Source organism: Schistocerca serialis, chromosome 9 (assembly GCF_023864345.2).
Source record: "Schistocerca serialis cubense isolate TAMUIC-IGC-003099 chromosome 9, iqSchSeri2.2, whole genome shotgun sequence".
NCBI lineage: Eukaryota > Metazoa > Arthropoda > Insecta > Orthoptera > Acrididae > Schistocerca > Schistocerca serialis.
This window is the reverse complement of record NC_064646.1, coordinates 49,616,734-49,634,272: the sequence shown is the minus strand read 5'-3', so window position 1 is coordinate 49,634,272 and position 17,539 is coordinate 49,616,734. Positions and strand designations below refer to the sequence as shown.

The 17,539-nt window shown below is 37.5% G+C and overlaps 1 protein-coding gene across 4 annotated transcripts in view; it reads left to right on the top strand.

Annotated features, from left to right (window-relative positions):
• The window catches only part of LOC126418728 (fructose-bisphosphate aldolase), a 140,232-nt gene extending 123,455 nt beyond the window's left edge, over positions 1-16,777 (top strand). For 3 of the 4 annotated variants that reach the window (XM_050085633.1, XM_050085634.1, XM_050085635.1), the window contains exons 5-9: positions 3,631-3,859; positions 4,711-4,832; positions 8,256-8,333; positions 11,154-11,272; positions 16,068-16,777. In XM_050085633.1, the coding sequence (XP_049941590.1) occupies positions 3,631-3,859; positions 4,711-4,832; positions 8,256-8,333; positions 11,154-11,249 (525 nt within the window). In that variant the 3' untranslated portion in view covers positions 11,250-11,272; positions 16,068-16,777. The remainder of the gene's footprint in view (positions 1-3,630; positions 3,860-4,710; positions 4,833-8,255; positions 8,334-11,153; positions 11,273-16,067) is intronic. The other variant, XM_050085637.1, reaches the window with a different exon arrangement.
• Positions 16,778-17,539: the final 762 nt, after the last annotated feature.

Genomic DNA, 17,539 nt, shown 5'->3' with positions numbered 1-17,539 from the left:
ATGGACGACAAAATGTGCAACTGGGTCCAGGCGTGTATCCGACAGCAGCCTACTAGCTTCTTCGAGGATGGAATTGACTGACTAATGTCACAATGGGATAAATGTGCCAAAAGTTCTAGTGACTATTTTTGAGTATGTGTACTATGTATAACTACATTTTTGAGTTAATAAAATCATTACCATTACTTTATACTGGTGACCGGGTTTCATTTGAATGCCCCTTATAATATGCAGTCAAAACAAGTCCATTCACATGTCTCAGTATGATTAGCTGTATGAATGTTGCAAGGCATCGTGGCATCAGTCATCACCAGTTCAAAGACCTTTTGCAAGGCGTGTAATAAGCATATTGTGGCAAACCTAACCATTGCTCAGTTTGGTGGTTAGATAGAAGCAAAGTTCTCTGCATGTTATGTAAACTTTCTATCTTTGACAGAACTGTGGAAAAGTCTATATGATAAATTGGAAGTAAGAATGATTTAGCCTCAGACTTCAGTTAATTGCAGGAGACTACCCTTTTTTCCTGAATGTATTTCATCAATAAAATTACCTACATACACAGGTTCCATAGTTTACCAACAAAACATTGTGAAGTGGCAACAGATACTGTATCTTTGGAAATAATTAGAATTCATTGAGTTCCAAAATAGTGCTCTGATGAAAGATAGGTATTATAGCAGCATGAACTTGTTAAGGTAATAGCACGATATACACATATGTGAGTGACTCGATCAATAAAGAGGTGCAAATAATATCATGTCCCATGTTTGAGTCAACATTTTGTTGTGAACAATGTTTTTTTGTCATGAAAAAGATAAAAAGTGCAGAAAAGTCTCACCTTCACAATACAACACTGAAGAGTGTTCTACAACTGAAGGCATATTAAGAACAAAGTTGAAAGAAATATCACATACTATAGAGTATTGAAATTTGAATATTTTTTAGTTCGATTGAGTGTTTCTATTAAACACATTTTGTTACAGTCACATTTGTTTGCTCAAAGTACCTTCACCAGTGGGCATTACATACAGTGTGTGTTGTCTGCCCCCAACTCTCCCCAGGCACCTGTGTGTGTGGACACGTAACCCAGAACAACCTGTTCTAGTTAGACATAATATTCCAAATTATTGTGCTGACAAGAGTTTTCTGTGACCATCCCACATCCAAGTTTTGTGTCAGTGTCTTGGGTGGTTTTAGGAAATGACCATTTGTTTTTACAGGAATTTAAGGGAGCTGGAATCGGACAGATCAAGGAGTTTGTGTTTCATTACTGGTATCTCGCAATGATTCATCTGAAATTTTGATTATTATTTGAACCTTCTGCTGCTGTTTATTCATGTTATTTTCCCTCTTCAATTATCCTGAGCTAATCTTCCTAAGAATTCTGTCCTTCATTTGAAATGTTTATCTCTCATCCACTGAAGAGTCAATTTAGGTTGCTGTTCCCATTGCACTCTTTTTGTCCAATATGAATATGGGCCCAGTCCACACAGTCTTGTAGATATTATCAAAACAACTTGGTTTGAGGTTTGTTCACATTTTTGCTGTGAACTTCAGTTTTTCTTGTGGATTTTGTGTAAAATATGCTGTATAGCATTAAGGGCTTTATAATGTTGTGTTTGGGACTTCGAGAGATGTGGCAGCCATTCAGTTCTCAATTCTGAGAGTGAAGTTCAGTTGTCAGTCAGTCTCAACTATTGTGGATTTAGATATTGACATTTAAAGGAAATCGGTACCTAAATAACGTTGTTTCACAAAGCCAGTCAAAAGATAGAGCCATTTCTCTATAGTGGTCAGCGTATCGGCAACAGGAATAGCCACTGTACATAGCCACGTACAGATAGTAGCAGTCTGAAACAATCTGAAAAATTGTAAGAGTTTTGAGCTGAGAAATAACTAAGAAAGAATTGATACTTTTGCCATTTCAGAGTTGATTAACATTGAAGTTAGTCAATCAAGTCATCATGCATGCCAAGTCAAATGGCCCACCAGATAAAATTAGTGTCAGTTATTCTCATAGCATATGCGATAGTGCACAAGATTGCGCAGCCTTTGGCTCGGGTTCAATCCTCATTACCATCCCACTTCCAAGTTTTGTATCGGTGTCTTGTTTGGTTTTAGGAAACGAAATTAAGTACATGTTGGCAACACTGCCTGTGGCAGATCCTGCAATTTTAGTTCTTTTGATAAAAAAGGCACATATTTCTGAAATCCAAACAGCAGTTGTGAAATTCTGAAACTCATATGCCTTGAATATTTCATCAGTAAATGTAATTTCTGAAAACTGCTTCTGTTTAATCGGGATGGTGACTTCTACTCCTTCCATGTTAACTGTTTGTACTTCAGAATAATTGAAGGATTTGCTTCCTAGTGTCATTCTGTTATGCTTTTCTATTTTTTTAATTTTTTACCAACTACATTACCTGAAGCTAAAGTCAAACACTTCTCTGCCCATGTCAGTTTTTGCCAAAGAATTTTTTTCTATTCTAAAGTTGAGAGATTCAACACAAAATGTGTTTTTTTAATGAGTATGCTTGTTCTGGTTTCCTTTTATGCATCTCTCTGTAGAGTTTTCTCCAATGACAGTTTCAAAGTTTGAGGTCAAATAATATTAAAATTTTGGATTGTAGGAACACACTATCATGTCTTGCTCTGTTCAAAATTTAGAATTTTAGTAGTCACTAATGATCTACATCACCGATGTTCATTGCTCTTCCAGGCCCATGTGATCTGGCTGTTTATCTTCTAACATGAATGTTCTTGCAATTTAATACTAAATGCGAAGTATTCAGTTAATTGTTGCCACTGTTGTATACCTGTCTTTCACTACTAACATTTAAAGTGCATCACTTTACAATATGGATTGTTGCGTTGAGCCATGATCTGTTAAATAAGTTACATTTTTAATTTGTTTTTAGGCAAGAAAAAGTTGTATAAAATTTTGTATAATGACTGGTCTTTCACAGTGACCTCATATAATACAAAACCTGGTGCCCTGTCCATGGCTAAAACTCTGCTGTTGCAGTCTATTGTTCTTCAGACATTAGTCCAGCACTCGTATGTCACACACACACACACACACACATACATACAGCAAAACTTTATAATGAGGAGAACTCTGTAGGAATTGTGATATTGGGTGCTATTTAAGTAATGTTACCAAAAGTACAAACCAAAGAATTTTGTAGAGGAAGTATGTGGCAATGTGATATTCTTCACTGCACATACATGCAGCAGCTTGCACTCTCTCTCTCTCTCTCTCTCTCTCTCTCTCTCTCTCTCTCTCTCTCTCTCCCTCCCCCCCCCCCCCCACCTCCCTCCCCCTTCTCTCCCTGCCCCTCCCCCACCTCTCCCCTGTAAGTGGCAATCTAGAGTACCTTGGAAAAGTTTCAGTACGTGAAATTCACAATTTAATTTTTTGGCCAACACTCTCGTGTTTTGTGCTTTGGTGTATATAAAGCATTTTAACTTCTTTTACTGTAGCTACTTTGATTCCACAGTTTATTATTTTATCTAATTGTCAAATGCAGTGTAACTGTGAAGGAAATAATAGGTCAGTGCTGTTTTCATAAAAATTGGAGCTCTCAAGGTTTCTAAAATGATTATTTTGAAGTGAATTTTATTTTTCAGGTGTTGCCTGATGGTGAACATGACCTGGAGCGAGCCCAGAAGGTAACTGAAACAGTCTTGGCTGCTGTATACAAGGCACTTAACGACCATCATGTGTACCTGGAAGGTACTTTGCTGAAACCTAACATGGTGACACCTGGCCAGTCATGCCCTAAGAAGGCTGCACCAATGGAAATAGCGCAGGCAACAGTGACCGCCCTGAACCGTACCGTGCCCGCCGCCGTGGCAGGTTAGTTTTTTGATGAATTCTATTTAGATGTAATTTCATTAACTTGAGCAGCTCATAACTGTGATTATCAGAGTTGTGCAACCATATTTAGATTTTTTAAATTCCCAGCTACGTGAAAGCTGCTACTGAAAGGAGGAGGATGAAAGGAAAGATTAATGGATAAAATGAATTTTACTTCCATGGTGGAATTACATTTTCCTTGAGTCATAAGGAAAATGTAATTCCTTATGAAGCTGAAGAAATGAATTAAAATTTGTGCCACAGCTGGGACTTAAACCATATCTTGCTTACTAAACAGATGTGCTACACATTACACTACTGTAGCTGTATAGCTAACTTGTCTGCATGGACGACCCTAATCCGGTGTCCTTCCTAGCACAAAGGCATTGCTGAAGGCATGAATTGAAGTTTGTGTTAAGGATGGCATTGCACTAGGATAGTCCGTGCTGCTGTGTTAGCTACACTGCTAATGTGATGCAATGGTTAACACATCTTTTTAGCAAGCAGGAGACCAGGGTTCAAATCCTCTGGCACAAATTTCAGTTCATTTCTTCAGTCTCTTATCTTTCACTGCCATGCTTTACAAATGGCCTTAGTAGTAATCTGAGGTGGTTAAAAGATTTTGTTTTCAGGCTGCCACTGTGGCCTTTTACGTTTTCACACAAGTTTATCTGATGAACTGACACTTTCTTTATGTGTCAGACTAACAGCTATTACTCTGACTTCAAACAGACTAAATATAGAGAGTGCAATGTCTGTTTCACTGAGAAGAATGGATGAACTAATTACCTTATTATAGTAAGACATCAGTAAGTAAACATCAAGAATAAAGTGATTAAATTGTTTTGCAGGCATCGTGTTTCTGTCTGGTGGACAGTCTGAGGAGGAGGCGTCAGTGAACCTTGATGCCATCAACAAATTCCCAGGCAAGAAACCCTGGCCACTGACCTTCAGCTATGGCAGAGCTCTGCAGGTAAAAGGCTACTTAAAAAATTGTTTTTGAATAAAATTCTGTGCAGTAGGATCTGTGAAAACTGTGGGAGTTGTTTGTTTGGATATCTCATGTTATGAGCGGGTGGGTAAAAGTGATTTGTTTGGTAATGGCATTTAAATTCCGATTTATGCAGTGAAGGCACTTGAAGTTCTAGACATTGAAAAAGTTCAGAACTTAGCAGTGCATAAAAAAGAGAAAACATAATATACTTGTGGAGTCATCGTGGAATTTTCCAAATGGATACTTTATTCCCTGTTAGTTGATATGAGTGGTGCTGAGATAATGTCAAGGTGTTTCGTATGTTTGGTGTTGAGGTCTTGAATCCGGAGAATGTTTGGATGCAACTTTCTGTGCTAGTTTATCTTGCGCTAGTTTAGCTTTCATCTCTGCACAACCATTGCCTCGTAAATCTCTTTGAAATGGCTAACTGTAGTCTCCCTTCTTAATATTTAACTACTTCAGTTTTACGTTATTTCCAAATTAATCGGTACTCTAACCCACAGAATGTATACCATGAACATCTGTCGTATTTAGTCAGGCTGTGTTGTAAAGCTCTTTCCTCTCCAACTTAGTACCTCTTCAACAGTTGCTCAGCATGCTTGTCAAGTGTTAAAACGATTCAAAAACTCCTGTTTTCCTCATGCTTGTACTGCTTATCATCATCTTTTCATTTCCATATATGGATGTACTCCAGATAAACCAAGTAAATACTTCCAGAAAAAATTTCCTAGCACTTGAATTTATATTCCATCTTAGAAAATTTCTGTTGAGATGATCTTCCAACACATTTGCCATCTCTGGCAAAATTACATTGTCATCAACAAATTGTAATGTTTCTATTTATCCTCCCAGAATTTTAATTCTTTTTCCAAATGTCTCCTTGTTTATTTCATGCTTGTTCAGTGTGTGAATTCTACAAATCTCTCTTAATTCCCTGCTTTTTTTCCTGTGAGATCCAGCACCTTAGAAAAATGTTGGGCCCAGAAAATTGGCCATTTATGCCATTACTTAGTGTTATTGACCACATTTCTTTTTTAATATATTGTAAAGGGTTATACAAAATAAAAAAGACCTAGCTTCAAGGTTTATATTTCATATTTACTTGAGTTCTTTAGATTACATATTTTACAATAATGACAACAGAAAATATGATTATGGCAGAGTCTGAAGTATTCTGGCATCCAGCGAGGTATGTTGCAGTCAGGGCAATACCAACAATACCAGTTGGGTTTCTTTCCTTCCTTCTTGTTTTGCCAGTGAATTGTCTTGTACCCTTCAAACAGATCTTGGAAAACAGTGTTGGATTCTATTCCATCATCAGTTTAAGACAAACAGCAGCAGGACCTGTAGCAACAATATTAGCAACGAGTAACAGTACCAGACTGGAGCTTATCTGAATATGAATTTTTCTCATGCTGGTACCACTCAGATATTTCCCTTTCAGGTCCAGACTCATTGAGTTATTCCTCTTGAGCTTCTATAATTTCTTGCTCACTCAACAGAAGTGACATATTTGTAGCAAAATTAGCAAATGGCAAAATTTAACAGGTAGACACAAGAAATTTGTGATAAAGCGAGCACACAATGAATCTGTCAGTTGCGGCAGCAGACATGTTCGGTACTGTTTCTTTCAAAGTAATTATATAAATTGACAATAGAAGGCAGCATCTGTCAAAGGCCAGGTAATGAGATATCCTTACATTGTTCTCATAAAAAATGAGTCCAGTTTTTGAGCGATAGGTGGTTCGTGTGTCGATAAAATCGTGGCTTGAGATATTCTCGGGTGCGGTATTTTGAACACAGTGACACAAGTTATGCTTGGGCTATCAAAGTGATAAGACTGCAGTCTGGGTTTGTTGAAACTGTAGGTAACCTTTTGCTCTCTGTATTTTATCCCTGGTACCTTCAGAATTTCAAAGAGTGTATTCTGGTCAACATTTTGAAACGCGTATCTAAATCTACAAATGACACAATGTATGTTTAATCAAACTATGGAATATCAACAACATAAGCAAAGGATAGATTGGTACTTATTGTAAAGATGACACATTGAGTTGCAGACAGGCACAACAAAAAGATACTGAGCACATTAGCTCTCGGCCAATGCCTTTCTCAGAAAAGGAAACACACACACATTCATTGACACAAGCAATCACACCTCTTGCAGACATGACTGCCATCTTTGGTAGCTTGGACTGGAATGCAGCTGTCACATGGAATGGAAGTAGCAATCTGAAGTGGGTGCAGAAAGGGAAGGGATAGCAGTGTACGGGTGGAGGCAGAGAAGAGTGCTGTCTGATGGAGCTTGCAGGGACTAGACTGGCAACAGGCACAGCATCTGGAGGCTGTGAGGCAGGGAGATGGGGAGGGAAGGGGGGACAGGTAGCTAAAAAGGAGAGGAGTGAGGAAGAGGAAAGTTGGGCAGATGCACTGGCAGAGGGTGACACATAAGAGTGGGAGATGAGAATAGGGAGGAGGTGACAGGAGAGAGGGAGAGGAAACTATTGGATGGTGGGTGTGGGGACATTATGTTACCATAAGTTGAGGCTGGGATAATTTTGGGAGAGAATGTTTTGGAAGGATAACTCCCATCAATGCAGTTCAGAAAAGCTGGTGGTGGCAGGGAGGATCCAGATAGCTCGGTTAGTGAAGCAGCCATTGGAATCAAGCTTGTTATGTTCAGCTGTATGTTGTGGCACAGGGTGGTCAACTTTTCTTTTGACCACAGTTCGGCAGTGATTGTTCATCCTGGTGGGTAGCTGGTTGGTAGTCATAAAAAAAAGAAAAGAAAAAACAGGCCTTGGAGGCCCAGTGGTACTGACTGACCACCGTGTCATCCTCAGTCTTTAGGTGTCACTGGATGCGGATACTGGAGGGGCATGTGATCAGCACACCGCTTTTCTGTCTGTTGTCAGTTTTTGTGGATGGGTTAGTAAAGCTGTGCAATGATCGCTGTAGAGCGGATGTATGGCTGGCTGCTTTCACATGTGGCCCAGCCTTGATGATGTAGGATAAACCTGTGACAGGACTGGAATAGGAAGTGCTGGGTGGATGGATTGGACTGGTCTTGCACCTGGGTCATCCACAGGTGAATGATACCTGTGGCAAGGGGTTGGGATTAGGGGTGGCATAGGGATCGAGTAGGATGTTGGGTGGGCGACGGAACACCACTTTGGGAGGGGTGGAAAGGAGCTTGGACAGGATGTCCCTCAGGGCATGGTAGTGTTCTGCTTCTGAAGTGCTTTTTTGTCTGAAAGCTAGAAGTTTAGCAGTGTTGTCATTTTTGTCAGCCACTCAATGCTTCCTCTTTGTTGATTACCAATCAGACCTTTTCATATTGTTGTTACTCTGTCCTGGACACACCGTTGTTCAATTTGCACGATACTGGACCTCGTGTTACAGGCTTCTGTTCTGCGTGCATGGAGTGGGAAGCCTGAAAATGTTGCTGCTGCTCAGGAAGAACTGAAGAAGAGGGCTAAGGTGACTATAATTCAGACTTTTTGATTGAACCTAGTGTTGTACATAAATGCATTATTTGCTAGACTTCTTGCAGCATGTCATTTTACACTTTTTGCTTGTTGCTAATAATGAAAAAAAATAGCAGCTACTCAAAGATCTCAATTTCAGACATCTAAGAAACGTTCTTTGCTTGTTTTATTTGCTGATAACCTATGAGTGCGTTTTACTTCACCAGTCTTAAGTAGTATAAAGTGTGAACTGTGAACAGCATAATTTCAGGGCCTTGAGTAATTAATATATCAAAGAAGGCTTTGTTAGAGATAACACTTAAACTAGTTAGAGCAGTTAATAGTATTGAATAAGTGTCAGGCAGTGATTTTTAAATACTTCAGCATTATGTTGTAAATTTAATGTGTGTGTATTTGACCTCTTATTCACAAGGACTGTGAAACAGTTTGATAGTTTGTAATTAAAAAACAGCATATTAAATGTTTATACCAGTGCTGTGTCGTAGTGTTGCTGCATATTATTTCCATGACAAAGTATTAAGTTGTACAGATGCAGTTGGAAATCTGTAGAAAAATTATATTTGTTTTAAAATGATTAACTAACAAGAGTTTTATAATTTGCTTGGGTCATATTGAGAGATTCTTGGCACGGACATAGTGGTAAGTGGAAGAAGGCTCCAGTGATGTAAACATATTGCAAACCACCTGCTGCTCAAAATATTTCGTAGGTTTTCATCAGGTGAGCAGTGACCAGTTTTTATTTTGCACATTCATACTTCAGTATATGCATTTATATGGCACTGTAGTAATGTATGAATGTTTTGTTAGCTGTATGTTTCAGTGCTTGTGTCTTACCTCTCTATTGAACATGTAGTTTGTTCTCTGAAAAGTGCATATAATTTGCCTATTTTGTGAGAGTAGTTTTATTTCTTGTAGTGTTATTGAAAGGTCACAGTTGGTTGACAGTAGTAGTACATTTTTTTGTAGGTTCACCATGTTACATTTCTGATAATAGATGGGGACAGAAAAGATCTCCTGTGTGTACTGTTCAAGATAAGCACTAAAATTTTCACAAATTGCATAGAAAAACATTGGATTTTAATCAAAGCACATGCCAGCATTAAAAGTGGCTATAGCGTAGTGAACCATTTGCAAGTTGCAAAAGGAATTACATAAGAGTAATGAGTATGATAGTACAGTGTGGTTGATTTTTTATAAATTTAGGGAAAGCTTTTGAAATGATTTCACAGAAATCTGTACTGACAGCTTTTCAGAAACAGCGGATGTTAAAATACTGAAAACTTTGTGCCAGAATGCTACACCTTCCTTATGAGACTGCCCAAATAGTCAGACAAGGAAATTCTTAATCACAAGAAATATTCTCAGAAATCCTACAGGAATTTTGCTGAACCTTAAATTGGGAAGTTGAAGAAGTACATGTTAATGTAACCTGTTTGAACCACCTTTATTTTGCTGATAACATTGCACTCTTTGCTTTAAGAGCAGATTAACATTGACACTGACTGGTAGAACGTAATGGAGTAAGTTTCAAAGTAGACCTAAAAAACAACTATGTGAAAAGTGTAATAGCGTATAATCAACACAGAGAAGAGGAAATTGTTTGAATCAACAATGAAGGACTGGGTGATGACTTTTCCTATTTAGGGAGATTTAGACAATGACAGGTTAGAAGTAAAAATGGGTTGGTGTTTTTAAGAATCTAAATAGTATTTTTGAACTAAGCTTCTGATGTTCTGCAATGTTTCATTGTGTGGCAGTAAAGATGTGGGCCTTTAGTCTGAAAATTGCTCAAAATCTGAGGATTGCTCTGTAAGCAGTGGAAAACAAACAAATGGATCGGGGAACAGGCTGGAATGGGAAATCTAATCCTAATCATAATGAAAGTTAAATGAATGTGGTTAGGCAGTGCCACCAAGAAGATTGATAGTAAGTGGATGAAGAGGGTTTTTTGGGAGGATTCCAAGAGATAAAAAAAAAGACATGATGGTTTAATGAAGATGGCGAGATGATGATGGAAAATGTGCAGGAGCAGCCTTAAAGCATTTAGCAGAAGACCATAATGTAGGCAGAATTCTAGAGGAAGGCTTTACCTAGTGGGTGTCAGAAGGTTGATATCTTTTAATAAGTATGTACTTTTCCAAGAAAATTAATTTGAAGTTCTGGCCACCATACAGAAAATAAGTGTGTTATTGAGTGGCACATCACATAAGATGATTTCAGGGACATCAGTGGAATACCTTAGTGTGACATAAAACTGACATTTGAAACCCTTAACAGAGAATACATCTTGTGGAAGAATTTGGCCTGCGTATTTTGCTACTAAAAGAATTACTGGAACATGATACAGCCAATCCTTTGCTCATCTGGAGTTATTGAATCAGAATAATCAAAGTGATTGAAGATATTGAAAAGTTACGGATAATCTCGGCATTTCATTATGTGTCTGAGATGTTAAATTGTGTAGGTACCAACACTCTTGAGTTGTAGAGCACAGACTATTTAGAAGGTAAGCAGGATTGTTCCATAAAAAATTAAGTTCCAGCTTTTGGTACACAGTATTACAGATTTTTTAAAAATTTATGATGGTGTCATCAATGTCTAAATTATGTGGCTTATCATGAGATGATAATTCAATGCTTAAGATCGATTCTTGTGAAAGTGAGAATGTTGTTTTTTCCAACTTTGCTTTTCTCTATTGCAGTAGATTAGTGTAATGTAATGCACTGTAGTGTAGTGTAAATAGTGCTGTAATAACAGTATATTGGAATCAACCTGTAGAAGTTGAATATTAGAATTTTTATTGCTTCCACAGGCCAACGGCCTAGCTACCCAGGGAAAGTATGTTGCTGGTTCCATCAAGACAGTGGCCTCTTCTAAGATCAACTTTGTTGCTACGCATGCCTACTAAGTACCTCTGCTTGTTGCATAATGGTTTGTTGAGTTTCATTGCTAACCTATCTCTCTTGATTATGTACATATCACTCTAAAGTAAGTTGGTGCTGAAATGGTAAGTACTTAATTTCACCTTCTTTTCTTATATCCTTCATTAAATAATTCACTCCCCATCTATAGCTATCTGTGTTAGTATATTAAGGGTTAATGAGAATGATTTTAAACAAGGTATATTTTCATGGGTACAATGTTTCATAGAAATCAAGTGGAATAATGGTGTGTAGCAGTAAGATACTTTAAGGCAAACATGACAAGGACTTGAAGGAAATAAATGTTGCTATGCTGGATATGCGTAATGTTTTATACAATCTGTAAATTAGTACAGTAAATTTGTTTTTCCAGAGTGATGGGGATTCTGTGTTTAATTAGGATTTATGGGTTAATTAATTATTAACATATGGTTGCATTCCTATACCAAGAGAAACTATAACATTTTAAAGAACAGGCTCACACAAATAACTTCGAGGTCAAATTCATAGAAATGATACATTAATGTAAAACAAATTTGAACAAACTTCTGAAAATCTTTTGATTGCTTCTGACCGCTGTTGGGTCTTAGTTAATTACTTTCAGTTTTGTGTTCCATAGTTCACTGGAATGATATAGTATGACTGCACACTGACTACTTACAGATGGTCACAGAAAAGACTATCTAGTTTAAGAACAGAAGAAAATATTTATTATGAAAAGGATAATTGCTACACACCACAAAGCGGAAATGCTGAATCACAGATAGACACAATTCTCTCTCTCTCTCTCTCTCTCTCTCTCTCTCTCTCTCTCTCTCTCTCTCACACACACACACACACACACACACACACACACACACCAGTTTCTGGCTGCTGAGGCCAGATTCGTGTGTGTGTGTGTGTGTGTGTGTGTGTGTGTGTGTGTGTGTTTCTTTTCCGACTTGTTGGCTGAATGCTCACTTTTGGACTGTCTTTTTGTTATGCCTATATGCAACTCAGTATCTCTGCTATATGGTGAGTAGCAATTATTCTTTTCATACTATTGTTACAGTCCCTCTTGGATTTTTTATTTTCTGTGGAGTAGGATGTGCCTGGAAGGAACTTCAAAAGCTTACTTTCAGATTTAGCTTTGCTCTCTGTCCAGCATTTAATGTCATAGAGTAAGTGCTCAAAGAGTTAGATAATTCAGAGAGTTAGCCAACAGCATTGCTCATCCTTCCTGGGTTAGTTTGAATGAAGAATAATGATCTTTTTTTTGTGAACTCTGATGATACTTTACAATGAATTTCATGAGAAAAAAATATGGTCATTAATGAGTACCACATTTTACTCTTTTGCTACATATTTGTGTAACGAGGGCTTTCTTAAAGCTGTTATTCCATGATGTAATTCCATATGACATTTGTGAATACTTATCGCTTGACAAACACATAATTTGAAAAGGAGAGGCAGCTTGCATATGTAGTGACTTGTTTTTGTATATACAAGCAGGCACACACTGAAGTGACAAAAGTCGTGGGATAGTGATTTGTACATGTAGGGATGGCAGTAGTATCACATACATGAGGTATAAAAGGACAGTGCATTGGCAGAGCTGTCATTTGTACTCGGGTGGTTCACGTGAAAAGGTTTCCAATGTGATTATGGGTGCACGACGGGAATCAAGACTTCGAATGTGGATTAGTAGTTGGAGCAAGGTGCATGGGACATTCCATTTCAGAAATCATTAGGGAATTAAATATTCTGAGAGCCATAGTGTCAAGAATGTGCTGAGAATACCAAATTTCACCTCTCACCATAGACAATGTAGTGGCTGATTGCATTCACTTAATGACTGGGAGCAGTGGCATTTGCGTAGAGTTGTCAGTGCTAACAGAAAACCAATACTGAGTTAAATAACTGCAGAAATCAATGTGGGCCGTATGCTGAATGTATCCATTAGGACAGTGTGGTTAAATTTGCTGCTCATGGGCCAGGATGCCTGAAGACAAACATGAATGCATTTGCTAACAGTATGATATTGCATGCAGTGCTTCTTCTGGGTTGGACCCTAGACAACTGCAAAACCATGGCCTGGTCAGTTGAGTCCCGATTTCAGTAGGTAAGAGCTGACGGTAGGGTTAATGTGTGGCATAGACTGCATGAAGCCATTGACCCAAGTTGTCAACAAGGCATTTTGCAAGCTGGTAACGGCTCCATAATGGTGTGGGCTGTGTTTACATGGAAAGGAGACGGTCCAACTGAACTGATCATTGACTGGAAATGGTTGTGTTTGGTTTCTTGGAGACCATTTGCAGTCATTCATGGATATCATATTTCCAAACAGCAATGGAATTTTTATGAATGACAATGTGCCATGTCACTGGGCTACAGTTATTCACTGTTGGTTTGAAGTACATTTGAGTTAGTGATTTGGCCATCCAGCCCACCCAACATGACTTCCATTGAACATTTATGAGATATAACTGAGAAGTCAGTTTGTGCACAAAATCCTGCACTGGCAACACGTAACCGCAGTTATAGACAGCTATAGAAGCTGCATGTCTCAATATTGTGGCAGCAGACTTCCAGTGACTTGAGTCCACACCAGATTGAGGTGTTGCACTACGCTGGGCAAAAGGAGTTGAACTCGATACTAGGAGGTATCCAATGACTCAGTGTACGTAGAAGGTGGTGGTTCCCATGTTGTCTACATTTTAATTTGTATTTGAATATGGGTACTAAATTACTATAGATGCTACTAGAAAGTACTCACAAGTTTTTGAGGTAAGTTGGAATCCCCCCTCTGTTAAGAAAGTTACTGAAAGCTTGGAATTTTGAATCAGCAGGTCAACTTAGAACAGTAAAACCTTTTTCTGTTCTGTAATTAGTTCACTGCTTGTAATTAAACAAAGAACTTAGTCTTAACCAGTTTGGAAACTGACACTTTTAGACAATAAAAGCTAATTATTTTTCTTATGCATTTTGTAAGAGACCAAGCTCTAGTGTGAAGCATGTGGCAGTGTAATATTCAGTTCCATGAAGTCTCTTAAGTTATCACATGTCAATGCGCCACACGTTAATCATCTACGCGTGAGTAGTTCCCTTACCTCATTTTTGTTTGATGCTTCCATCCTGAAATTTCTGTTAACATCATACCCTCTTTTGATGTACTATTAACATGATTTAATAACCAACTTCATATAATGAAAATCAAATCACTTGCATGTCTGAAGTCTTAAATTTGTTGCCTTCAGAGACTTTCAAAGTTGTGTAATGCAGTGCAACTGTAGAAAACCCTTAATGAACTGAGAATATTTTAAATGAGCTTAAAAAAAATTTACTAAACCAAGGGGGCAACTGATGAAAATGCATATGATGATCTGAAATCCCTAGCTTATGGAACCAGCATTGCCTTCTGGTAGAAGAGAGGCAAGGAGTGGAGAAAGACTATGGCAAAAGTCAGCGAAGACCTCAGGTCATGGGACACCTGTTGCCAAGATACTGGAAGAAAGTGCCAGAGATTTGAGTAGCGACAGGAGAAAATTGTTTTATCTTGTGGCCAAATTCAGTGTTTTTTGCAATTTTGGTGCTATTTTCGTCATCGCATCAAAGTGCATTACATGGTAAATGAAATGTCTTAAGATTCTATCTGAACCTCAGTGTTCAGGAGACTATAAGTCAAAATTCAGTTTTAACATTCCGTAACTATCAGGTAAAAATAATAGTAAACTGCTGTCCTCAGATTTATAACATTTTCTATAAGGCAAAATTAGAAATTTCATAACTTCTCAAAAAAAAAAAAAAAAACCACCCACTGATATTGCTTTATTTGACAAAAAACTGCTACTTTTGCTTTATCATTTTTGAGAATTTTTTTGTACTTGGGTATGAGGTGACTTTTCCTCTGTGTTGTAGCCTTAAGTCTCTCTTACTTCAACCTGTTCCTCTCTTGTGTGAGAAGGAGCCTCTGGTTTTGAATGCTAGTGCTTTTGCCACTGTGTGTTTTCCTCTGTTATTACCCAATTAGTAAATTTTCACTATCTAACTTAAAATTGCTGATGATGATGATTCCATGTTTAATATTATAATTATTGCCACTGTATGTACTGGGGAAAAATGAAGCTAAATGGATTGGCAACAAATTTTGTCAATCATTTTTCATACTGTAGCAAATGAAAATTATGAAGGAAATTCACAAATACTCCACTTCATTTATTTTGTAATGAAAAGTTCACAGTATGTATGTTTGCTTTTCCATTCGCAGAAAATTTTTACTTGCTTCAGAACAAGATTCACAGGGGCAATAGTCTGTGAATTGTGTTGATTTATTCAAACTACTTGTTAGTTGATATTTCATGTGCCACTCCAGTGTTGGCGCATTGCCTACATGTTGGCTGTGGATTAATCAGACAGGTTAGTGTGTGTGTGTGGGGGGGGGGATAATACTGTTTACCACGTGGCTTAATGATAAAGAGACACTTCATGGACTGGGCTGCTTAGAGTGTGTCAACAGCTGTGTTGCATGGGCAGCGCAAGTGAACTAATGCTTTGTTGTTACATTGTCAGTAAACAATTTGTACATGATATTGAAAGCTCTGATTGGACCAGTTTAGTTCCAAGTTCTGAAGTATCAACTAACAAGTAATTTTAAACAGGCATTAATCATTAAGTACTCTAATTCACTAATATTACTGCTTCCATTAAAGAGCATTGTTCTATTAGCATTGAAGAAGTAATGAGTTTCCAAGGGACACACTGTTTTTTTTTTTTGTTGCTTACCCCACTGTCTGTACATTAAATCATTTTTGTAATTTTCCCCCTAGGCCAATGGTGATGCTGCACAAGGAGTTTATGCTGGAGGTGTACAGGGAGCAGCTGCTGATGTTGGTCTTTTCATCAAGGATCATGCTTACTAATTTCCCAAGAGCAAAAAATAAAATAAGAACTATGGGTAGACTATATGTGGGTCACAAAGGCCGTGCCGTGAACACCATCTGGAAAAAAAAAATACATAAAGTTTGTAATAACATTTGACGCATTTTTTCCTATTTTAGATGGTTAACTCAAGTAATCAGTGTTAATGGAGTCCAGTTTTAGCTTACACTTGTACATGTGACCGTCATGTCTTATACTGACGGTTTTACCAGTTGTGATTTGCTGTTGTGATCAATTTACAGAGGATAGGTATGAATATATATACAACAATCATATAAATGAATAATATATATGTATACATAAAAGAAACTATATAGATTTCAGATACGTGTTTAACATTTTCTTCTAGTTGTTTACCTGTTGCAAAAGTGAAAAATGGAAAGCAGAAATGCAGCTGTAAAATTATGTAACCTATAAGAAACTGTGTGTATATATTTCCTTAGTATTTTCTGTATGTATCCACAGTGCTTCTTGGTTACCTATGCTATTGTCGATGTCAAGAAAAGAACAAGTCACTATTGTATCAATTCTCCTGTGTAAGACAACCAACCCTTGTAAATGCTGTGGAGGAAGGTCAATAAAAGTCTTTGAACATCAAGAGTTTATACACAAGCCCTGAAAAACATACTCGACTTTCCCCACATCCAAGTAAAATGTGTTCCTATATTTAACAAAAAAATTAAATTGGAAGGCAGGAATACATTCCTAAAAAATAAAACAGACTTCAGATTACCATCATATGCCTGACAGATATTGATTCTTTCTTGTTCATAAAACAGTGAAGAAAATCGTATATTCAATTATAAGTCCATGTAGACATTCATAGTTTCATATTCCCCACTCCCATACCCTTCCTGAATCCCAACACTAACCACCATTTCAAATTTTACTTGCATTCTGCTGCTTCCACGTCATAACAAATATAGTTACCTTTTAAATTACCCATTATATGTTACTGATAGAGGCAACATGTCACACTTAAGGTGGCCATTAATCCCCAAAGAATATCATGAATACCATCACAGATAAGTGCAGCAGTGCTAGGCAATATTGGTTCATATCAGAAGTCCCTATTTGATGATTTCTCAGATCACATCACGTAAAACATTTTGTATTCATTTTGATGCCCTTCAGCTACTCAACAGGTCTAATTTTTTAAAATACAAGTATGTTTGTCGTTGTTGTTGTTGTTGTTGTTACCTTCATTCCAAATATTGGCTTTGCAGCTCTAGACACTGTGCTTAATCGAATTATGGGCTAAAAACACAAGTTTGTCTTTTTGGATAAAATTTGTGTCTCAATTTTGTGTATGAAATGTTTGTAATCAATCTTATAAGGGGACATCACCATTTGTTTTAAG